General features: G+C 54.1%; 1 protein-coding gene across 1 annotated transcript in view; it reads right to left on the bottom strand.

Moving 5' to 3' along the window:
- Positions 1-25,222, bottom strand: part of CACNA1E (calcium voltage-gated channel subunit alpha1 E) — a 147,556-nt gene that overhangs the window by 107,468 nt on the left and 14,866 nt on the right. The window contains 1 exon segment of the mRNA XM_040611360.1: positions 5,923-6,367. Coding sequence (XP_040467294.1) covers positions 5,923-6,341 — 419 coding nt within the window. The 5' untranslated portion in view covers positions 6,342-6,367.

Here is a 25,222-nt window from a genome sequence, read left to right as displayed (position 1 = left end):
CGTAACTGCCCACCCTCCCGGCAACCTGTGGGAGGTTTTGCAAAGTCACCTAAATTAATTCAGCAAGGGGATCCCTTCAGGGTGTGCCAGAAACCCAGACCCTGAAGAAATTCAGGGAAAGATACTGCAATTTCTATGCTGCTGCCAGGATATTCAGTGGAACACAAGTTCATCCCAGGTCAGAAAACTATCTCCTCCGCACGAATCTAAACCTTGGTCTGCACTGAAGGGAAGGGGGCAGAGCACAGGGAGGTCCAGGGCAGATACCTCAGAGAGATGCTTCCTTTCTGCTCAAGGACAAGTTATCATAAAAAGCTGTACTTCAGTGCATCCACCGCCCTTTCTACCGCCTGCATCACTACTCTTGTGGGATAAAGCATAAGCAGGGAGAGTAGTCTTAACTGAGAGGCACTTTTTAGGCTCTCAGAGAGGTTAATTACTTTGCCGGGGGTTGCAGAGGGGATGTGGGTGTATGTCCATAAAGGATGCTCCAAGGTATGGAATCCTGGCTTCGCTGGTCGCACACACCTCAGGGCTTTCGCCCACAGAGTTGCAGCTCCTGCCAACTGCACTGCCCTGACACTCCTGCTCCCCCAAGCTGGGAACACGGCAGCAGATGTCTGAACAAGAGCCCACGGTGGAGAAGGACATGGCTACGCTGCCTCTGACAGCAACCGACATGGCACAGGTGCTGCAGAAGGAAAGTCATCTCTTGCCCAGGCCAGGGGCAGGGAGGGAGGCATGAGGAGGGGGGATGGCCACTGGACACTGGTGCAAGAGTTGAGACCAGGAGGAGATGCCAGGGCACCTTCTCCCTTCCCCAGGAGCTCCCACAGTGGAACAAGGGCTGCTGTTTCACAGGTCCCTCTCAACACCAACACTGCAGCGAAGAACCAGCGCCCTCCTCCAGCCCCTTGCCCCTAACCCCACGCTGCAGCAGGACAGCACTGAGCAGCCCCCCACAGAGCCCACTCGGGTGGGCAGGAGCTGCACAGAGCAGGGCTGCTGCTTACAGCACAGCAGCAACACCCACCACATCCAACACCTCTTTCCAAAACCATGCTGCGGAGATACCAACATCAGCAACAGCAGCTCAGAGCCACCCTGGGGCTTGTCCCTTCCCTGCAGATCTGAGGAGGACCAGGGTGGTGGGCTCTGGTCCAGCCAGGGCCATGCTGCTGCCAAAGCAACCCCAGCCTGGGGGCATTCCCCAGGCAGCCTCACCAGCAAGAGGCAGTGCCGCCCCATACATATTCCTGCCCTCTCCATCACTGCAGCCAATTAATCCCAGATGGTGCAACATGCTGGGAAATATATGCTGGGGAGCAGCAGTGGGGTTAGCAGCCCAGCACACTCCAAGGGGTCCCTTTGTCTCATTCAGCACCAAGAGAAAAAAAAAAAAAAGAAGGATTTTTTTTAAAAAAAAAATCAGTTTAATTTGTAATCTGGGATGCAGAGTCGTCTAGGAACCAGATAGAGACTGCCAAGTCATAAAGAGCCACTGAGATCTGTTAACAACACCCGTGCATTTTCAGTTTCTTCCGTTCTCTTGCTGCTTCCAATAAAGCCACGGGAAGGCAGAGCTGCAGTAACACTACGGTCCAGCCCAAAAGGCTCCCGCAGTCTGCGTTGCAGGTATGGGTCTGAGCGGGCAGCAGAAAGCTCTCCTGTTCTGCCCCTCCATGGACCACAGGCTCCCAGATGGGCTACAGGGACCTCACTGCAGATCATACATGCAAGGGAGACCTAGCAAACTCCTAACAAAGCCATTAACTCCAAGACAAGAGATCATTTTTAATGACCCTGTTATCCTTCAGGAGCACGGTCCCGCACTGTGGGCAGAGCGCATCGCTTCCCGCAGCACACTGCAACCTGCCACCCACACCCAGGTACTCCAATGCTGAATTACAGCACCCCACCCCTCCACACTATCCCCTCCAAACAGTACCAAGACCCAGTTACTTTCCCTCTGGTCTCCTCTGCTTCCACGCTCCCTGCCCAACATCTGGGAATCAGGCTTTTCCATACATCCTTGCTGTAGACATTCCAAAACATGGGCACAGCTTGCATTCCCCACATTGCACAAGCTAAGCTCAACGAATATCCATGTACATGTGATTTTTTTAAGCCATGCAAGGCAGGTGTGGGTCCTGTCTGCTGCAAACAGCTTGAGGCTTTTCTGGGACATTCCCTAGGTGGCTCTGCCTGTCCTTACTATCAGCTAAGGAAGCAGCTGCTTAGCCTGGAGAAGCCGCAGGAGGATCCCTGTTTGCCTGTTTTGACAGGGAACCTGTCTTTTGAGCTCTCAGCCAGATGTAATCCAAACGATGCTGCCACACACAGAGCAAAGACACTGGTGATTCAACCACCACCGCTCCACGCAGCACCAGCACACCAAGCTGTGGAGCGCAGCAGATATCTCTGTATACCTCCATCCCTGACCCCAACACGTGAACAGCGGGATGAAAGGGCAGGGCGTCAGGATGGGACTCTGGAAAACGGGGTTTAACATCTGCCTTGGGCTTAAGTTCCTTTGTCCAGAACAAGGAGGGCTGGGACACGTACCCTTCACCGTAAAGTTAAGCCTCCCACAGAGCCACTGTCCCGCACATGCTTAGCAGATAATGTTTGCTCTCTGCCTCAGTTTCCTCATAAAAAAAAAAAAAAAGAGAAAAAAAAAAGAAAACAAACAGCAAAAAGAGCATTCCCCCCCTCCTACTCTTATTCCTCCTTATTAAGGGGAAAGCACGTTTCACTTGTGGGTTTTTTTCACTGGCAAAATCCAGCAGAGGCTTGGCAAGGGTCAGACCTACTGGTGCTGACACTGGTAAGGAAAACCCTTTGCTTCCCTTCTCTCACTGCAACGCAGCACAAGAGCGGCTGCACGCGAACATCTGGCCACACACCAGGAATGCTGCATCTGCAAAGACGAGGCTGCTCCTGGGGAGCAGAGGTCTCTCGTGCAGCAGAAGAGGCACACGCAGCACTCGCCCCCCGTGCCCACCCCACTGTGTGCCACCCAGGCAAACAGGAGACCGAGGGGACCACCAGCAGCTACCCAGTCACTCCCGGAGCCCTGACCAAGGCAGAGGATGCCCAGTAGCATCACACCAGAAACACATCTCAGAGTTCACTTGCACAAGACAGACAGCGCTCAGAGCACCACGTTTAAGCAAAAACTCCCCAGAATCCTTACGACGGAGGTGCAGACCTCTCTGAGCCACCCCGATTTAACTCGTCCAGTTTTGGCAACGTGGAAGGGGAAAAAAATTGGAGAAATAAAATAATAATAAATGAGTTCCTCTGAGGCTGCCCTGGCTCCACAGGCAAGCCGGCCACCCCCCCCGGGGTGTGCAGAAAAGCCATCTCTCAGGTTCCCCGTGTTTCATTTGCTTCCCACCGCCACGACAGGGCCATGGGAAAATACCACCCCGGCTGCTCACCAGGAGAGAGAACCAGACCTCCCAGGTGAAAGCCCCTAGAGCGATTCAAAGCATGCGAGATGAGCCAACCCAAAAATTAAACCACAAGGAGATGGCATTATTACTAATAAAATTATAGATAAGGATATTAATTTGCTTCCCTCCCTTCCACGTGCTATCCATCTAGTCCCAGAGAACATCCACAGTACCGGGGATACCAGCTCTGCACACCAGCCTGGATTTTGGCAAAGTTTTTGGGGAAACATCCCTGGTTTGAGAGTCTGATGTTAAAGCGGGAGCCTCTGGCACACGGTTTTTGCAGGCTGGAGGGTGTCAGGGCACCTGGCCCTGGGGGAGGCACGGACCCAGCCCGGCGGGGCTCAGCCTGCCGTGCCGACCAGGACCTGCCAGAGACGGGCAGTGGGGCTCCCTGGTCCTCAGTGGGACACAAAGTCTGTGAAGCCCAAGGCAGCCATATAGTGCCAGAGCCTCGCATCCCCCCAGCACCAGGGGCTTCTGCAAAGCACCAGCACCTCCATCTCCTGCAGTGCAGACCCCAGCAGGTAGGGCAGCCCGTCCCAAATCTCAGGGACGCCGGCCTTCGATGTGACTTCCCACGCACACCCACAAAACTGTTGCAAAATGGGCTGAAATGCCAAAACCAAGCACCCAGGAGCTGGGAAATGCAAAGATGAGACCCTACCAGGCCTAGGGAAACACCCGATGAAACAGGCTGGGACAGCAGCAGCCGGCACAGCCATCTGTGTGCTCCGGCTGCATTAAAGACAGAAATATTAGGTTTTGTGTTGGAGTTACTGCTAGATGGAGCAGCTGAGGGCGGCAAAAGGGGCACATCCCACGCAGTACCTGCAGAAAGGGCTCCAGCTTCATCTCCCTGCCACAAAATAGAGCTGTAGTCCTCCAGGCAGTTAATTAGCGAGCAGCCGTTCTAGGAGCTCGCTCCGCCAGCTGACAATTAACGAGGCCATCCCTCTGCTTCCTGCCCGGCCATGATTTATTCATCTGGCATCCCTGGTGGGTCGCGAAAGATAACAAGGCACCGAAGGCTTGCTCAAGCCCATATGTCAATTTATTTCCCTTGCACGGGGCTTTCTGAGTCACCGGCCAGGAGGTTCCCTGGGCACAAAGGAATGAGCACGGAGCCGAAAGAGCCGTGGAGAGCCCACCTGGCTGATGGGCTGTCTTCCAAAAAAAAGGCAGGAGCAGCCTCAGCCTTATCAACAAGCAGTTTTACCATGCAAAGCATCCCCAAGAAATCCTACCCGCTTCAAACAAAAGGAGCACTGGCCTGGATCTCACCAAAGCGACACGCCACATCTAATTAACACAGAGGCTCCCACCTCCTTCAGGTATATTATAATGGATTGATTATTCCCTAAATGAAGTGCCCAAGGCAGGGAGCTGCTCCCGACTGGGGATGCTGGAGCAGGACGCGCTGCAGCAGCTCATCCCAGGCAATGTTGCCAAGTAGACGCAAGGGGGGAACCCTGTAATTTAAATGCAGTATTGCAGCGTGGCTGCAGCCTTGGTTGCGCAGTGAGGGGAAACAATCCAGGACTTGGAGCTGGGGTCTTCTCACAGAACTGAGGCAAGCCACAGTAAGAAGTTAATTAAAGGAAAATAGTAAACAAAAGGAGTGGATTCTAGCTGTACCAAGCACTTCGTTTCTGTTTTCCCAAGTTCATTAGATTGCTCTAATTCAGGGGGGCTTGGCCACTTCTTAGGGTTAAATACAAAACCCCTTGCAGCAGGGCTCAAGCCACAGTAAAAGCAGAAAGCAATAACCCCAAATGCATCCAAAAGCCCCACCACAACCTAGGGAAACTCCTCTGAGGACTACCAAGATGGAGAACTCCCAAGTTTTCCCGATGTCCCACTAACCACCCCACAATTTGGGGAGCTCCTTCATCCCCAAAGGCCCCTTTGCACCACTCCCATCAGATGCCACCCTCCAGCTCGGAGCCCAGAGAGGCTTCGCCAACCACTTCACCTGACAAATACTCGCCTCCCAGACCCAGCACACCGCTCTCTCTCTCCGTCTCTCCCACGCACCCCACAAATCCACCCCACCAGAAAAATATCATGGTCCAGCCGGCTCAGGGCAGCCCAAGCCCTGTGGGATGTGCTGAGCCCTGGGGCAGGATGAGCTGTGCACAAGGTCCCAACTGCTAGAGGCAGGACCACTCATCCCATCAGTTTCAAGAGCACAGGGAGAAGAAAGGACCCAAGGAGAGGTTTGGCAGGGCGGGAAGGGAGAAAAAAATAAATTTGTTCCCTGTGTTTCAGGTTGTTCTCTGCCTTTCAAAGTCTGCCCTGGAAAACAAAGGCAATAGGGAAAAGCAACCCAGCTCAAACACAGGTGGTGCTGGCTGCTCCACAGGGGTGATGCCGACATGACCCTCCCCAGCCCCGCGGAGGACGATGAACACTCCCACTCCCCCCGGCTGCCCACCTGGGCTGGGGGCTCTCCGGTACTTACTCCCACTCCTTCCTCCGCGCCTGCGGCGTGCTCTGCATCTTGTGCGCCTCATGTGCCTTGATAATGTCCCTCTGCTCGATCAGCCCGCCCCGCCGGCGCTTGATAACGTCCGGGCTCACAGGGACGTACTGGCCGAGCCCCAGGTCCAAGGTGCTGCTGGTCTCCGTGCCGGCATCGGCATCCCGAGACCGGGACTCGTAGAGGGCATCGAAGCTGGCAGCGCGCGAGACCAGGGCCTCGGCCAGGCTCTCGGGCTCCAGCAGGTTGCAGGACTGGGTGGTCTGCATCAGCCCCAGCCGGTGCTTGCGCCACGTCTCCTCCTCTGGCAGGGCCAGGACGTAACGGGGGGAGGCAGCGTCCAGCTCAGCCCCCCTGCCCGGCGCTGGGGCGCTGACGGAGTACGTGCCAAATCCCAGCATCTTTGGTGCTGTTGTAGCTCATCACTCTGGAGGGGCACAAGACAGGGAGAGAGGTTCAGGGCTTTGCTCTGTTCACCCTTCAGTTCCCTCCCTCCCTCCCATGCAAACTGGAAGGTTCGCCAGGCTAGACCCTCCCAAACCAGGCACAGGGCGTGCAGCACTAGACCCCCACTGCTAGGGCAAGGGGCAGCACCTCCTGCCTTAGTGCTTCCCTTCTCCTTCCCAATCTGGGCACCCCTGCACCTCTTGAATTGCAGCTCCCAGCCCTGCACCCAGCCCTCCCCCAGGTCCCCGGAGCAGCACAGCTCGCCACGGCCAGACCACAGCACAATGAGCCCCCCCACTGTCTCACGGACAGGAGAAGAGGAGACCCCCACACTGCTTTTGTTTGGGTTTCCTCTATTGTTTGGGGTTTTTTCCACTTTTTTGTTGAGGTTTGGGTTTTTTGCTTTTACAGAGGGTTGGGAGGAATAAGATGGGCTGGCATAGCACAGCTCAGCTGGAAACACAACCTCCAACCCTCAGCACAGCTCTCCCCCACCCAGCCCAGCAGGCAGCCATGCATTCACCAAAAAAACCAAGAAGCCAGCCGGTGCATTCACCAAAAAACCAAAAAGCCAGCCGGTGCCCGCACTCAGCGGCCCGCACAGGCAGGGCCATGCAAGCAGCATGCATGCCGGCAGATGGTGCAGCACCTTCACAGGCTGCCTCCCAGGTGGGCACAGCGCTGGAGCATCCATGTCCCCCCCTCCGGCTGGCAGGAGGGTGGCCAGGCAGCCTGGCAAAGACAGGTAGCAGCTTAAGAGGCTGGATGCGGGAATATCAGCAATATTAGACTCGGGAGCTGCACACATCAGAGTGAAAGGTGCAGGAGCACTGCCAGAAACACCGCACCGAGCATCGCTCCTTGGCTAAGCAAAATAGATGATGCTCTACAGACAGGAGATGCTTGTGTCTGAGAGTACATCCAAAGCCTTGTCAGAGTGAAACGCTTTATTCGCATGCTCTGTTCAGCACATTATCGCTGCGGGAAGAGCTTTGCCCCAGCAGTCCCTGAAATCCCCCTCCCAGCACTTGCCCATGGATAGAGGTGAAAGAAGGGCTGAGAGGAAAAAGTGCAAGGCAGCAGACACTTCACACCAGGGCTGTCACTCCCTTCCCAACTACATCCCTGACACAGAGGGGAAACAACCCAACACAGGGCAATAAGGCAGCAAAAATACCATCAGTCATCTTAACCCCTTCCCAGGGCATTGTTTGGAGACACCTGAACTCCTCCTCCAAAGCAAAGAGGGGGTCAAGAACAGCGGTTAGGAGAAAGGCAGGGAAATCACCACACCAGGAACAAAAATACATTAAATATTAAAAAAAATTCCAGAGTAACTGAAGGGACAAAACAGAGCACGGCCCCATGCCAGCCAAAATAAGCCTGACGTCCCCAGGGTGCACGGCACAGCCGGGGAAGCATCCCATCCCCTTTGGGTCTGTGGTGCTGCACTGCACATAAGTGTCTGCAGTTACCCCCAGAGCTAAACTTGCCCAGCCCAAGGGATGCTCACCCCTTGGCAAGCTCTCCAGAAAGAAAGAGGCAACTGCCAGTAAGAGCCTCAATAAATTAATTAGCACATCGATAAGAAGAGTTTGGCTGCTCCCACTGAAAGCTATAAACAGATTCCTCACTTCACTACTTTGCTTACCCATGCAACTTTTAAGGGCATTAATTACTCGTTTTTACAAATCAGTTCTGGGTACCTTTATATCTCATTTTCCCAACTTCTGCCTTTCCTTTTCATATTGTTTTGCTCATCTTCAACCCTCCCCTGCTAAAGTTTAACTCCTCGTTCAGCAGCACCAGGTTTCCTTTGGGGTTTGGGGGCTTTATTTTTGTTTTGTATTTTGTCTTTTTTGTGGGTGGTGGGGTTTTTTTCGTTTTCAAACAACCATTCTGGAGCTCTGTTTCTTCCCAAAGCATTTCCTTGGGAAGGACAGGAGGCTTTCTTGCACACCAAGGACAAGCACTCCAGGTTTCAGCCATGGCGTGGCTGTGCAGAGCACCAAGAACAATTAGCTAAGAGAAAATGAGGACACATCCCAAAGGTAGGTCCAGCATCCGCACGGACACCGGCTCTCCTGATGCCTACCAATGCATCTCCCACCAGGCTTGCTCCAGGGACACCAGTGACTCCCAGAGGCTTGGAGGCAAATGAAAAAGCTCAAGCAGAGCCTTCAAATGAAACATCAAGAAAGTTTGACGAAATAAATAGAAATAATTAGCTCTGCCTCCGCCTAAGCAAACAAGGCTCACGCTGCCAGCAGAACAAGCCACGTTCCCTCCGGAGAAGTGACAAGGAGAGAAGGGAAGATGCCAGAACATTTTGTTAAGGCAAGCTGATGAGGCTATGCGTTAACGAGGGTGCTTGCGGGATGCCACGCGCCGCGTATGAAACATCTGACATCAAGGTATCTGCCTGTCTTCTAGCCTTTGGTCTCCCCTTTACACTGAAAACAAACCCACTTTATTTTTAGACAAAATCTGAATTAGTGGGAAAAACTCCCACTAATTGTGAAGCTAAATGTGAAAAACGACATTTGTTCACGTAATTCAGCTTCTGCTGTTTAAACGCCAGCCCTGCCTCCCACAAAAGGGAAACTTGTGGCAAGCCAACACGTGGCCCGTTTGGAAAACACAGACTTATTTTCTGATCCCATCGGTGGAAACCCACAGCTTGGTATGTGCTGGGAATGGGCTGTGGCCGGAGCCAGGACCATAGACCCAGCTAGCAGCCCTACCTCCCCACCATGTTTGCTTAATAACATATAACTTGGGTGAGTATTGGAGCCCTGAACCTTTCCAGCTGCAAATCAGCCTTTGCGCGGCAACAAACCTAGGTTGCTGCACAGCTCCTGGTTAACAGCTGGGAAGAAATGGCTTTACAGCTCCACCAGTGAAAACGAATAATTTAAAAAAAAAACAAAAGAAAACAGCATACGCCCCTGTCCAACCCCCTTCCCATGGTACTGCACGTGGTTTCCCACAGGTGACTCCAGCTGATGCTTGTTCTCGGTATCCCTGGTTGCATGACCAGGATGCGGTAAGAGCATAGTGCAGACCCGCAGAGGGCTCCGGCAGCCCCCACTGCCCCCTGCTCACCCGACCACTGCAGGAGCAGGGGACATTACTGCGCAGCAACACTATGCTTGTCTGTATTTGATACAGGAGAACCAAGGAACAGCTGCCGTTGTGGCAAACGGCAGGCTTTCAATACCAGAAAACAAAGTTTCTAGAGGTTTTTACCTCCCAAATTTTGGTCTAAAAGTAGTAGAGTCAGGAAATTTACCGTTTGCTCCTGCAGCAGAGAAGTCATCCAGATAAAACCATGGCGACAGGGTGCTGAGAGCAGCCAAACTGAACTAGAGAGTGGATATTCAGCTGCAAAAGCACTGGCACTTGTGCTCTCGCCTGCACAGTGGCTGGGAGCAGGGTGATGCTCCCAGCACAACCCAGGGCACATCTGAGGACACAAACCACCCAGCTGTGCCGATGCACAGCTGGAGCTCACCTCGTCTAATAGGGATCTCATTAGAGAGATCGCGCCCAGCAGCCATTCATCGCCTCCCGCCTCGGGATTGCCGAGGCCAAACAGGGACAGCACAGTGAGCATCTCTTGCCCCTTGGCCTGTCCATCAATGTAGGCTGAAACAGGACACACCCCAGGGCAGCACCCCACCCCACACCCCACCGAGAAGAGCCTTTGCAGGACCTCTGCACCACAGAATAAGCGATGGAAAGAGGGACGTGCATGGGTCCTTTGCAGCGTCCTCAAGAGACAGCCGCCCACTGCCAAACAACTCTGCCTCCTTACCTCAACCCAAACCACACGCCACAGCCGCTGCAACCCTGGGCTCACACCATACTTCGTTTTTTTCCTTCTAGCAGCCGATTACCTGATAAAGAGCTGCAGCAAGCAGCAGGTTCCCAGCAGCACCGCTGACCTCCGAAGAGGAGACTCCTTTTAGGGGTTTTCTCCTGTATGTGTTTGTGTGACGATGGCAGCAACCTTTAGCCAAGTAACTATGTATTACCGTAATAGCTACACTCAGCACTTAAGGCACTGGGTGAGCCCTTTGCTTCTGTTACCTCAATAACCTTCTACCAGCCCCCCCAGAGTTAAAGCAGAAAGGTTTAATGCTGCACTGGCCTGTGGGGCTGACCTTCCCCAGGCAGCACAAGGGTCCAGCACCACAGCACTGAGCTCCAGCACTGCCCCGGGTGAGCAGGGGGGCACAGACCCCTTGCTGGAGAGGACACAAGGCCTCAGCCCAGGATGGACAGAACCTGCCTGTGTTGTATGCAACAAGCACCAAAACCACCAGAGTCTTCCAAACCACGGTCCAGCACCCCAGCAACTTTCCCCGGGGATTTGGGGGGCGATTTTGATAGAAGCATCAGAGCAAGAAGCTGCTCTGATGATGCTGCTTCCCCTTGTGAGCAAGAGTCCCTCCCCTCTCCCACATGAGCAAGGGGAAAGCACGACAAGAACAAGAGCAAACCCCCTTTGGATGCTGCCCCAAGCATCTTGGGGACACCCTGAGCCAGGCAGGGTTTCTCAGCTTCACCAGCCCGCAGAGGATGTCTCTTCCCCCAGCTTGGCTGGCCTCCCTGGGAACACACCCTGCTCCATCCTTCCTGGGGCATAGGGATGCTCCAAATCCATCCCCCTGCTGCCCCTTCTGTCTGGCTCCCTAACCTGCCTCTCTCAGGCCATGGAGGTCACTCAGGTTTTGGGACTATCAAATGCCATCCCACTCACTCTGGTGAGCCACGCTTACCCCCCAGCTGCTAATTATTAGTCCCTCCTTGAGGGGAAAAGGAGAGCTTATGCAGTGCAGCTAAGCAAAGTACTAAACCTCAGAGCGCTAGGAAGAAATTCAGCGTGGGGCCCCTCCAAACAGAGACAGATGGGCTGCAAGAGCGACTGATTCATCCTCATGGCCTTCTCCTCTCCCACCACATACACTTCCCCTCGCAGCGGCACGGATGCCATGGTGGGCGAGCCCTGCTCGGGATGGTTCCAGACCTCCCCGGTCCTCTGGCTCCCCCGTCTTGCACTGAATGTGGCAGCTGGGTCTGTGTGGCACAGTGGCTGTGGGAGCCAGCTGGCAAGGGTGAGCTATTCTTAGTCGAGTCATTTGTTACCGGGGAAAAGTTTGTTGGATTAAACACCCCTCCTGTAGTCCTTGCCACCAGCAGGTTTGCTGCAGATCTGCTGGGAAGAGCTGCTCCCAGCATCCCCAGTAGGCACCTGGTACCCAGCAAGAGCCAGTGCTGCATCCCATGCTGGGAGCTTTGTATGACACCGGTAACAGAGAGACTTAAGCAAGGTGGGAAAAAGAAAAGAAGAAAGGAGACATTTACAGGCACCCACTGCTCACACAGACCTATTCCTATGCTCAGCAAAAAGTGGAAGTGAAAGAGTCAGGTCAAACATCCCAGTACAGGAGAGCCAGGGGAAGGCAGCATCGCACACACCGGTGTGTTTGGAGCAGAGGGAGGTGGTGCAATCAAAGAAGGGCCACTTGGCTCATTTCCCAAGAAGCATTCATTTCTCATCACCCATTCACATATAATAAATTATTCTGGGCACTTTCACAGTGCCAAGATACTACAAAGACCCCTGGAATAACTGCAGAGATCAGACAGAGGAAAAAGCAGAGCTCCAAACACCCAGGGGCTGCTTCAGGATGGGAGATGCTCTGGCACCAGACAAACTTTTGTCTGGGAAACTGTTTTAGTTCTGCCATGCCAGGGTTTTCATAGCTGGCGTGATGCACGAGCAGCAGAGTCCACTCCCTGGGGCTGAGCACCACTTCTGCTTCCCAGGAACAGCCGTGCTGTGCCTGGATGGGGCCAGGCTGCTGCTCAGACTCTGTCCCAGCCTGGAGGGATCTCAAAGGCCCGGGAGCCCATGGGGGGTGCGCAGGCTCTGCCTGTGCCAGCAGCGGGGTTGCACAGCCCCAGGTATGGGAGCCCTCCCACAGAGCACCGCTCCCAGGGGAATCAGCTTTAAGAATATCAAAACATGAAATTATCTCATCTCTCCTTTAAGAGCAACTGTTAAACAACCCCACTATTATTTATATAAATGTACGTCAAGGAAATCAGCCCTCCATCTCTGGCACAGAGAGGCGGGAGAGCCAAAGACTGCAAGGGGACTGGGACCCCCAGCCCCAGGCTGGCTGCAGGCAGTGAGCCCCAACCCTGAGGATGCTTTCAGGGCACGGCCAGGGGCAGGCATGATGCTGCTGGGGCAGCAGTGAGAGACAGGGCTCTGGCTGGCCTGACACAGGGGGAGGTCAGTGACAGGGTAGCATCAGGCATGGACAGAAGGGTGTCCCGGTGCTTAGGAATGCCCATCCTGACAAACAACCAGATGCTCAAATTTCTCCCAGCACCACCTTTGAGACAGTCTCATCTCTTCACCTCTTCCTGCACCCCTCGGTGCCAGACAGGCAGACGCGTCTGCATCTCAACGCAAGGTACCCTCATCACACACCCATCACACCTGCAACCTGCCACCCCCAGTACCAGCCCCACACCAGTGCCAGCCCCCACCGGCACCCCAGCTCCCCCAGGAGAGCAGAGAAAATGCGCACGGGCAGACCTGAGAGCGTGCACGCCATCGGCCACGGGCAGGGATGGGGAGCACAAGGCGATACCCAGCACAGCTCAGCGTTTCCCTTCCTTGTACAAGCTCTTCTCCCCAGCAGGGCCAAAGACGAAGTATCGCTCCAGCAGGCAAGTGCTGGACTTGGGCTCACCTAGCACACAACCACTGCTCTGCAAACAGCACGGCACCACGCCTGGCAATAGAAAAAAAAATCAGGGATGGGAAAGCAAGCCGTGAGCTGTGCAACAGCAGCATCTAGAAACCAGCAGTGCTCGGAGCTATACGTACACGCAGCCGGAGAGCACGCCTCTAAGAGTTTGCTTTCCAAAGAAGGGCAGAGAGAGGACTTCTTAAGATAATTTCCAGCTGTAATCACCGGGCCACCCTCCAGGAATATAACTAACTAGAATGCCACGATCATCCTGGGCTGCCTGTCACTCCCGCAACACAGAGCAGACAGCCAACGCCAGCGTAAAGTGCTCGGATGGCACAGTCCCCCTTCGCCCAGCTGCGGGCACGGGGAGAGCAGTGCCTCCACGTCCCAGCCCCCCATTCCTTGGATATTTGGCAAGCCAAGAGCCAGTGCATGCAGGTAGTCATGGGCAGAGCCCCATCATCCCTGAGGACAGCCTGGATTTATGCTTTAATTAGCATGCAGCAGCAGAGCTGGCTCTGTATGTCACACCTCCGCTGCTCCTGCACCCAGGGATGTGGGAAGCGCTGCCAAGCCTGGTAACTCAGCCTGAGCTAGCTCATTTGAAAGAGGACAAGTGACAAGGGTTCAGCATAAGTCCCCATCGCTCTCAGCCCAAAAGCAGCTGCAAGAATTGCCAAGGTATAGAGAGGAGCTGCCAGCGTGAGCCAGGGTGTGTTAGAAGTTGCTGCACAACAGAGAAAGAAAATGCTTTAAAAAAATTAATAATTTTTTTTCTGTTCTGGGAAACACTGCTGGCAGAAGACAGCCCAGCCCTTGCTCCTTGCTCCAGAGCACCTGAAATGAGGCAGCACACAGGCAAGGGTTGAGAACAGGGCATTGCTTTTGATATAGGAGATCAGAAACCCAGGTCAGCTTGAAACCATGGACGCAATGAGGATGTGATGTAAATAGAGAAGGATGGGGGTCATGAAGGATCCAGGCTTCCTGAGCTCTGCCCTGGGAAAAGTTTGTTCCCCCGTGCTGAGGCAGGCGGAACATGCATAGTCCCAAAACAGACCATGAGACCTGGGACCTGCTTGGTCTGGGCTCCCCAGAGGGTGGTCGTGGGTCTGAATGGCACCCGATGCCCCCCCGGCACTGCCAGCACATGCCCTCATTCTGGCTTCGCTACAGCTTACCGCTTCTCCAAAAGTGTCTGCTTAGCCGGGAACTGCTGCTGGGATGGCGCAGGCAGGACAATGCTCCGACTGCAGCCTTGCAGGAGGGACCCGATCGCTCTCCACAGCTGCCTGAAAGGAGCTTGTAGCGCGGTGGGGGTCGGTCTCTTCTCCCAGGTGAGAAGCAACAGGACAAGAAGAAACAGCCTCAAGTTATGCCAGGGGAGGTTTAGATGAGATATTAGGAAAAAATTCTTCACTGAAAGGGTTGTCAGGCACTGGAACAGGCTGCCCAGGGAGGTGGTGGAAGCACCATCCCTGGAAGCACTTAAAAAACACGTAGATGTGGTGCTCAGGAACATGGTGTAAAGGTGGGCTTGGCAGTCCTGAGTTAACAGTTGGACTCGATGATCTTAAAAGGTCATTTCCAACCTGAACGATTCTATGAGAGCATCCCATGGCCAGTCTCCTGGGTTCCCTCCTTGAATTTCACCCCCACCAGGCCTGGTGACAGCCCTTTCAGACTGCCCTTCTTCCCTCCAGCCAGGAAACTTTCCAAAAATAACAACATTCTTGTTTCAGCTGGCAAAGCCAGGGAGAAAAAGTTCTTCTTCCCAACGGTGCCTTCGCCGAGGTGACTCACAAACCACAATGTGTGTCATTACTTAATAGACCCGCAAAGGCAATTATACGATCGTGCAAACATCAGATTCCTGGCACAAGGAGTCACAGCACCCCTGAGAGGTTAAAACAAAGGGATGCTTTAAAGGTGAGCGACGGCAGGCTTTATTCTTCTTTGACTTTTGCTCTCATTATGTACAAAGACTCCTGAAAAGGTCTTATCATTTGGTGGGGGAAGGCACTCTCTTGCACAAATTGCACGGTGAGGAATGGAAGGGCATGGAGAATAAATCTGTCCTGCCGTGCTGAAGCCTTGGGGGGAATGTGCTATGCATCCTCCACTGCCAGGTCCTCACCAGCAGCTCCAGCTGCAGGCATGAAGACAGGGCAGAGCCCCAAATCACTGGATAAACAGAGCCAGACATTCCTGATCCAACCTCAAAGGAGGAAAAGCAGCTTTTCCTTTTGCTCCTTCACCCAGGTCTCTTATAACCTCTCCCTTTTCACCCCACACGCTGTAGAGAACAGAGGGGGTTTGCATTCGACCTTACCCTGCCTTGAGCTGGGTTGGGATAAACTGACAATAAAAACTTATTTCTTGCCTCTCAACATAACAGATGGACAAATTGGGCCTCGAGGACCCTTTAGCAAGCAACCAGCTTCCCAGCTGGGTGGGCGAGCATGTCCCAGGACCCGCAGCGGCTGCTCAGGGGCAAAAGCCTGGCCCAGCCCCTGTCCTTCCTCGTCCTCACTTGTCCCTGCCACCCTCAGCCACTCCAAGCTGCCACACACCCCCAGAGCCCATCCCCTGCGCCCAGTCTCTCCCCAGCCTCCTGCAGTGTGGGAGATGAAGGAAAACAAGTAAATGTTTGCAGAGAGCTACAAAGAACATGTCAGCAACCCTGCTTTTTCCACCCAGGACTAACAACCTGGCCCAGCAAGCGCCCGGTCCTCACCTCCCACCCAAAGCACACACAGCCGGGATGTCCCAGGGGAGGCCACCAAATCCCTCGGGAAAGCCTGGGTGCTTCCTTCTGGCTCCTGCATCAGCCCCGGTACCGGACCCTACGGAGAGCCAGGGGTTAAGCCAGCCCAGGCGCTTCGCTGAGGCGCCAAGGGAAGGCAGGAGCTTCTGGAAACCATCAGGGCGAGAGGACAGGCGCAGAGCGTGGCATCTTGAGGTGCTGCTCTTTCAGAGACACCCAGCTGGACTCCAGCCACTATCAGTGGCCTCCTCTCCTTCCAGCGATGCAGCTTCGCTCCCAGCTGGTGCCAGCTCCCCCTCCAAAGCCCGGCAGCAACAGAGCTTATCACGCGCTGCCTGCCTTGCTCCCTCAGTGCCGGCGGTTCCAGCACCTCCCTTTGTGACCAAGGCCACCACTTTATCGGGACCCCTCTCCAGCTCGACATGTTTCTTCTTTCAACAAGAGCTCATCCAGCTCTGTTTTCCCTTCTTTTATCACTTTACTACAATTGCTGACATCAAGCTGTTAATACCACGATTGCCTCTCCTCCTTCTCTTTATATGTGACACTATTTCATCGCTGCTGTTTCATCCCTCTGAAGCACGTTACTCAGAATAATTTATACCAAAGCAACCTTCCTGCCAGATAGCTGCTTTGTGGGACACAAGCGCGGTGTAAATAAGCTCAAAACAAGGATGAGACTAATTCACAGAGGGGAGGAGGGCAGGCACATCCAGGAATAACAGCCTAGCTGCAATTTCCAAGCTGTTTGCTGCCGATAGCCAGAGCCTGGGAAGATTCAGCAGGGAAAGAGCAACGTACATCCTATTCCTTACATTTATTAAGATGTGCACCAGCCCAGCATCCTCCACAGTCCTGGCTGAGCAGCCAGACCAGGCATGGAGCTAGAAGGAGCTTTGCTCTGACCCAAGCTGACTGCTTCACTTGTCAACCCCATCTCTCTACCGAAACGATGCCCAAGGGCTGAATTAGCTCATAACTCTATCACGAAATTGGCCCTTTTACAACAGCATGTGTGCTTGGAGCCTGGACTTTACCGTATTTGCAAACATCAGCAATCACGTTGCAACGGCACGCGAACGACTGCTAATCAGTGCCCCCCCACCCACCCCCCATCCCTCTCTGTCTCCAGGAAGGCAGACGAGGCTCTTCCGCGGGTGGTACACGGCTCTTTTTACACTGGGAAACTGCCATCTGTAATTTTTAGGCATCTCGAGGATGGCTGAGGACCGGCAGTGCGAGACTGCCGGCGTATGTCACTCAGCTTGCAGCCGCCTGGGGGTTTCTCCTCTGGCACGGCTGTCCAGCACTGCCATGTAATTTGGCACTGCCTGCCTCTCACCACCACCACCCCCCATGCATGCTCATGCTGGACACCAGTGGAGACCATTTGCTTTTAGAGCCTCGGCAACTCGGAAACGGGCAATGCTATTTCTGGCAGCGTCACTCCCCCTCTCTCCTCTTGCCCACTCGCTCCTTCCTAAATAGTTTAACACCGTTGATTTTCCCATGCCAGCCATCCACCGTCTGCTGGCAGGCTTCAGAGCACTGGCAAGACACTCGAGCAAGCTGGGGTGATCCAAGAAATCACCTGTCACGGTCCCCAGCCCCTCGCCTCCATCCCTCCCAGGAGGGTACCACGCTGACACATCCACCCTTCTCAGGCTGCAGCTGACACACAACTCCCATAAAACATTTTGGGTTTAAACCAGGTCATTTTCTTGGTTTAAACCTTGCTCTCGTGTTAGCCGCCAACAGACCTGCTTGTGAGGGCTCCAGCCCTACTCCAGTGCCTGCTGATCTGTCTAGGGCTGTACTAAAACCCCACCACGCTACATGCTAGCACAGAAGCGCCATCCAGGAATGCAACATCTGTGCTTGCTTGGATTTTACATCCTTCCCTCTGACTGCAACAGGCCAGACAGCCCCTGCAAACACAGCCAGCAATTTGTTACAGCCCCCAGCTGTAAACAGAAGATGCTTAAAGCCTGAAAGCACTCAGATGGGATCCCCCATCTCAGGCTCCATGAGGGTCAGCGCTGCAGCCAGGACTGGGGCTCTCAAGCAAAACTGAGGCTTCCAGAACCAAAATTCTGGCCTCCCCCAGCTCTAAGAGCTGCTCACAGGCTCTGCCCCACAGCTACTCAGCAACGTCACCTTCTGCAAGTGATGCTCAGCTCATAACCTGCACTGGTGTCCAGGAAAAGAGATGAAGACAACTGGTCTGTCTTGGTCCTTTTCTTGCCTAAAGCCTTTGAGTGAAACAACTCTGGCATCCCAAAGGAATGAAGAAGGCTTTGTGTCCAGCCCTTTGCTGTTCCCTCCTCCCCTGTCCTTCCTGTCCTCGGACACAATCCCTCATTGAGAAAGCACCAGCTGGACTCCAAGACGTAAACCTGCCTTGTCTCTCCTCCAAAAAGACCCTTGAGCCAAAGCGCCAAGCCAAACCTACTCCTACAGGTGGGCTACCCCCTTCGCAAGCCAAATACAGAGCAGAGCAGACACCCCACATACAAGCTGCCTCCAAAGTGCATCCCGCACACCCTCGGGACACCCTCCCCATCCATCACCAGCCTTGCACGCACAGACCACACCTCACGCTGTGCCAGATGAGCTGCTCACTGGGGATACGCACTGGCAGCCATCCCATCCCAGTACTCGCCCTTTTGTTCTCCTCTTGAGACACGCTGTGTCACCCAGCACAGGTCAGGCTGCCGGAGCACCCACCCACACCCACACCCTGCCCCGAGCTACCTACCCCCGGCTCATGCTTGTGGCTCATTTCCACCACACTCGTCCGCATTTTGCACAGAAAACCTGGCCTCAGAAATTCAGCAGCAAAGCTTGTTAACACCGGCAAGCACACAAAGAAATTGTCAAGCTGTCTGCAAAGAACTTCCCAAGCAGTCAGCATCCCCAGGGCACTGGGGAGACAAGGCTGGCTGCAGATCGCAGGCACCCACCGAGCAGCTAGACAAAAGACCCAATGCAGCCTCAGCACCCTCTGGGGAAATTTCTCAGAGGTAAGTATAGCCCACAGTGGGTTTAGGTTCTTTCCAGGCACCTTGGATCTCCAGCCAAAGCACGGAATCACCCATAGCTTGGTGAAGGTCCAAGAGCGAGCCCCAGGGATTCATCCTGCTGCCAAGAGCTGGGGATCTCCCACACCACCCCGGCAAACGGCCAGGATCCCAGCCAACATCTCTGGGTCAAGCTCCTTTCACCTACAGGCTTTCCCAGCCCATCTGAAAGTCAAAGCCAGCAATTCAGATGAGGACCACAGCACTAAGCGCATGGCTGTGGTGCACTGCTTGGTCCAGATGTGGCCCAGCACAGCTGGAGCCATGGAAGCAGTGCTATGGGCACGCACCCCGCTGCACAGCCTAACCCCCCAGGGTAGGTTTTGACCAAGGATGCTACATACCAAGCCATGCATCCTCTACAGAGGCTCGGGTGCTCTCCGCAGCCCATAGGAGCTGTAACATGAGGCCAATACAGAGCATTTCTAAAAATCCCAGTCTGCTATGAGCCATGGAGCACTATCTACATACAGCCTGCTTGAAACGGCTAACGGATCGCATTTATTCCAAGCTTGCAACTTCCATATGCCAGAGGAGGGATAAAAAAAAAGCCCAAAACCAGAGCAGCAATGATAAATTTCTAAAGCTGCTGTAGCAAGGAAAAAAAAAAAAAAAAACATAGTAGAAGAAGCTTCATGCCATCTCCCAGAAACTCCCCGCGCTGCGAATGCCAAATTATTAAGTTAAAAGGAAGAAGGGTAAAAAAAAAAACCAAAAACCAACACACCTTCTATAACAGATTGCTATTGTGTTTCCTTTCAAAAGGACAACACTAACCACAGTCTCCGGCTGCTGCTTTCATATCCAGCAACCACTTCAACAGCGTGTTACTTAAGAAGTAAAATCCACACCTTTGCCCTCAGGTCTGAAGCAAGGCACGGGAACACGGGCTGGCCCCATGCTGCTTGGGGACAGTGGCAAAGAGGGCAGCCACCAGGCTGTCACCTCAAGGCACTTAACCAGGGGTGGCAGGAGGGACAAGGGCTCACCCTAAACCCAAGAGGACCTGGCCTGATTTCATCCACCCTTGTTGCTGTGCTTCGCCCCGGGGACCATGGCACCCCCCGGGATGACGTGCAGTGATGCACAGGGCTCAGACCCGCTCCCGCGCTGAGCACCTGGTCACGGTGGCACGTGGCAGTGACCAAGGGCTTCAACCCACCAGCCGAACCTGCATCGAGCTACTGATGCTCCTCAGCATGCCCAGGGCCAGCTCCAACCTGGCCATAGGTCTGCCACGCAGGAAAGCCTTGGGCAGCGAGCATCTCGCTCCAGTCGGCCTCACAGCAGCGGCACAGCCCCGCCACGCTCAGGGGGTGCAGGAGGGGAAACCCGCGGGTGCTCACCTCGGGCTGCACCACCCACGTCTCCTGCAGCTCTTGCCATGGCTCACCCAACCATCGTGGTGTCCTCGGACCCGGGTGCTGGCTACCACACCAGAGCAGATTAATCCCCTCTGGATCCAAAGCAATCCTCGTTAAAAATAGGCTCTACCTATGACTCTCCCAAGCTCACACGGGCGTCATCACCTTGGCCCCAGCGCGCTTCCCAACGTGACTAACACCAGCAGCGTGTGACTAACACCCCGTCCCGCACTGGGGAGGGAGACGGTCCCCAGCAGCACAGGCAGGCACGAGTGGGCGGCTGAGCCGCAGCGTTTTGGCTGGAGCGAGCTCTCCCCGCTCTTCCTCGCAGGGTTTCTCCGTGCATCTCACCCACCCTGCCGGCGTGCACCAGCTCAGACTGGGAGAAGGTTGTGGTGGTGCCGCTCACCACCCCACTCCGGGGATGCTCTGACTGAAGCTCAGCCCCCAGGTCCCCCCGTGGAGCCAGGGACGGGCTGCCATCCCAACCCACCAGTGTGCCTGAGGGATCCTGCAAAATCTAATGTTTGGGTTATTTCTGAAAACCTGGAGGCAGGAAATCAGGGAAAATTCGGCTCACTCAAGAGGAAGGGCTGGCTCAGCCCCACACACCCTGCTACAGAGATGCAATCCTGGCTCAGTACCAGATGAGCGGCAGCGTCTGACAGTCCCCAAAGTAACACCAGCCACGGAGGCCTCAGGGGAAAAAAAAAAATCCACACCAAGGAAGATGCTGATTTACTGAAAAAAGTCCAGAAACAAGCACGATCTGGAAAACCAGAGATTTTTGAGTTTAGGGAAAAGATGGGGAGAAGTACCATCGCTTGGCATCGAGAAGATGAAATGGAGGCAACAGCATCCTCAACTACACCAAGCGTTGCTGAGAGGCCACCAGAATAAACTGCTCCCCAGCCAAAACAAGATCAGACCAGAAGCTCCTTGCAGTCCTCCCTCCTCTCCCTCTTTGGCCTCAACATTTCAGAAAACAGAGACAGACCTGAAAACATGAATGCAAGAAGTACTAATGTTTTTCAGCTCACTTTTTTAGATCACAAATCAAAATTTTTACACGTTTCTATATCCCAGTGCAACGTGTGCAGCTCCTTAGCTGAAGCAGGCAGCAGGAGACAGCAGCCCAGAACCTGTAGCATTCAGCCCTCGAAGCTACAAAACTAAAGATGAAAAAAAAAAAAAAAAAAAAAACCAAAACCAAAAAACAGGGGGGAAAAGAGGGGCTACAATGCCAGCAAAGATATCTAATGTAACCAGCAAGCATGGAGACATTTTTCAAGCCACCCCTACACCCGCCAGCCCTTAGGAAACACATTAAACACTCCAAGACAGCTTTTATATATTGTGCTGGGAACCACACGCAGCCCGAGGGAGGTTATTTGTCTTCTCCTCCCAGTGATGCACAGCCACAGCTGCCAGCAGCCCGAGTGATTTAACGGCGGCGGTGCCGGACGGGCACCAAGGCACCAGCATCACGCGGGCAGCACCTGTTTCTGTTGCCTACATCCACCCGGTCCAGCCTCAGTTAGAGGAGCCTCACATGGAGGCAGGGGATGGGAGGATCGACACTCAAAGATCTCCCTCAATCCTCATTTTACACTCCCAAACATCACAATACTGACGAGACCCCCATTTGCACCTCTGAACCAAGAGTCCTTCCTGCCCCACCGTGCCAGTCAGACCACCACAGCAAAGCGGCTTCACCTGGGCAGACGGAAGCATTTCTCAATGCAATCCCATAAAGCATCGTTAATATTGACATGCTACAAAAGCACAAGATGGGGGGATCGGTTCCTGGTGCAGGTGTACTCATGTTTTCTAATGGCAAGAATCCAGTATCACCAATAAGGGAGAACTGTTAAGCCTCAGTACTTACTCTGTAGCTCCAGGAGCCACATTTCACTTATTTGCCAAGTCTGGCTGCCTCTAATGTAAAAAACCCCTGAATTATTAAGGGAACTGGTGAACAACAGAGGAAGATAAAAACACCGTAAGTTGTTCTCTCTTATCTGTCCAACTTGATATTTTTTTTTAAAGCATTTAAATCCTCACTTTGACATGACACTGCTCCAGCTGCAGGGCGCTTCAGTCACAGCACAAGCCTTTTATTAATAAAATACATATTTGATCCAACAGAGCAGCTTCAGCCTTCCTTCTCATCGCCTCACCCGAGCTCTCCTGTGCTGGCACTGCAAGTAGGATATTCATCTGAAGATGACAGGGCTGGAGTGTCACACGTGCGTGCGCACACATGCTTTCCCTTCTTCCCCTCTCTCAGGCCTGGAGAAACAAGCAGCAGCGCCCCAGAGCCCCCTCCCCTGTCCATGTGTGTCCCCCCAGCAGGAGCAGCACAGTGCTGCTGAGAACTGACCTCCCTCCCCACTTCAATACAGAAGTGACCGTGTTCACCAGCCCCAGGAATTGCCGCCATCCCCTGCACCCTGCATGCCATTCCCTGGGGCACAGAGCACCCCAGCAGCACACCCACCCCTCGCCATTACAGACCCAGTGCGTACCAGTGTTCACCTTTGCAAAAGCAGCTGGTGACACCTTCGAGATGCTGAAGGTCAAAGCACCACGCTTCCCCTCCGTCACCTGCACACCCCCGGGAGTCACTGCTCTAGGAGGATCCACAAGGCAGGAGCTCCCCATCTCGTTATCCAACACCTCTGGTGAAAGCCTGGGCCAAGCACCTGGCATGCTTTGGTGCGCAGAGGCCGTGGCAGGAGCCCCGGTGGGATTAGGTACCTGAGCCACCCGCCTGCCCACGCTGCTCTGCAGCCCCCGGCAGCACTTGGCATTTCGTGCCAGGGAAAGCATCCGTGCCTTCGGCTGCTTTCCTGCGGTGAGCCGCACGCTACAGATGACGGGAGCGGCAGAGGAGCGAGACCGCATACCAGATCTTTCCAAAATTAAAAACAAAGAGAACAGCCTTTGGGGAAGAGGCAAAGATAATCAAAACATTAATTCAGATCTCAGCTTTTGCTCCAAGCGAGCTCAAGTCACCCAAAACTCCCAATAGGGATAGCGGCAGCTCTGAGCTGCAGCCCCCTCCCCAGGCACACCAAAGCCCCCTCCACCAGCCCTGCATCCCCCTCCAGGGCAGAGGCTGGAAAGGAGGGAACCATGAGGAAAACAAGCTCCAGCTCTCAAGGAACAGAAAGAAAATTAACTACCTGGAATAACAAGTAGGAAACAGGTGACAGCTTCGAAGCTAATAAACCCTCTCAGCAACACTAACAGCTTTCTGCATGAACAAAACAGATAAAGTGACTAAAACAAAGTCACGACAGTCACAAGTAAGTCAAGTGAGACATGAGAATGACGGAGTAAGTTTTGGCAGTTGGCTGGAAACAGGCGCTGGAAAAGCAAGCAGGCAGAGCAAGCTGCAGCAGCCCTGCTGCCCACCTCCATACCCAGCTGTAACCTGGCCACATGGTGCTGGGAGAAAAAAACAGGACCTCTCCGAAGGTCCTGCACAAGAGCAAAGACTAAGGCTAGTATTTGTGCATTGCCATAAGTCACTGGGAGAAAAGTAAAATCCTGCAGCCAAGTGAGAAATTCTCTCTCCCGGACCTTTAATCACACAGTTCAAGTGCTGTTAGCCCAGGGGTGCAGGGGGCAGGAGAGACCTGCTGAGCAGTGTCAGCTCTACAAGTTGCTGGAAGAAAAAAAGTGCCAAAGGTTTGGAGGGATGAAGGGGAAGTCATTTGTAGCTGGTGGAAACTGCTTACTCCAACCCAGCAGGCACGCAAAAATTTTGCTTTTTACATCCCACCCACCAGAAGCAAAACACCAGATTTAAAAAATGGCTTTCAAGCCTAAAGTCTTCAAACCTTCAACTTCCTATTCCAACATGCAACATCAGATTTGGGTGTTCCAAAGTTTCTACCCTGTCCTTACCCCTCTTACTTGCTCTCTCTTCAAGTTGCCTGGTGCAAACTGGCTTTGCTCCACAGAAGCATTTCAACTTCAACCAAACTGCAGTCTCCAAGGCTGGGGAAGCCCCTGTGCATGGCCACCAGATGGTCCAACATGCAGAATGCCCACGGACTCCCTGGGCCACCAAGCTACACTGTGAGGAGCTGTTTTCCTCCTTTCCTTGCTCAGCATCACCCCAACACATGAGAAGGCATTTGAGAGCATCCCTCATCCCCTGAGACACTGCCCTTGAGTCACAAAGAGCTCCAAGATCCAGCAGTGCTTTTGATGCTGGAGTTTGGAGGTGCTGCGCAGCACAGCCCCACTCCCCACACAGGCTCCTACCCCAGGAGCTCTGGAGAGGATGGCCCTGGGACGTTGCCAGGGGTGACAGGCCAGGCTGGAAAGAGAAGCAGCCCCCAGAGCTCAGCACCCAGCTGCAATGAGCCCAGAAAGCCAGCAGAAGGTTTACGAGAGACCAGGCACTAGGCTGGGGTCAGGGTATAGGGTGCAAGACCGAGGACTTTCCGACTTGGGTCAGAAGCAGGTTGGAAGAGGGTAGAGTAGATGCACAGCAATGCTCTCCTGCCAGGACCAGCTTCCCACAGCTGCTGAGCCCCACAAGCACAGGATCACTGCACCCATCCAGCCCCTTCCCGCTGCCTCCCCGGCTGTCTGCACCCAAACCTTCACCCTGGCACAGCCCGGGGCACGCACCACCAGCAGAGCGGGCAGGGTCCTCAGCTCCTGGGGCAGAAACACAGGAGGTGCAGGCAAGGAGAGAGGCCAACAGGGCTGCACAGCAGCCAGCCCCAGTGGAGAGACTGGTAACCTGGAGCAGCCTCCAGAGAAGCACCAGCCACCAAAGATGGAGTAGGGAGGCATATCACTGAACACAAAAGCAAGGACCACCAG

This window comes from Falco naumanni, chromosome 11 (genome assembly GCF_017639655.2).
Source record: "Falco naumanni isolate bFalNau1 chromosome 11, bFalNau1.pat, whole genome shotgun sequence".
Lineage (NCBI taxonomy): Eukaryota > Metazoa > Chordata > Aves > Falconiformes > Falconidae > Falco > Falco naumanni.
The sequence above is the reverse complement of the archived record's forward strand: the minus strand, read 5'-3'. Positions and strand labels throughout refer to the sequence as shown.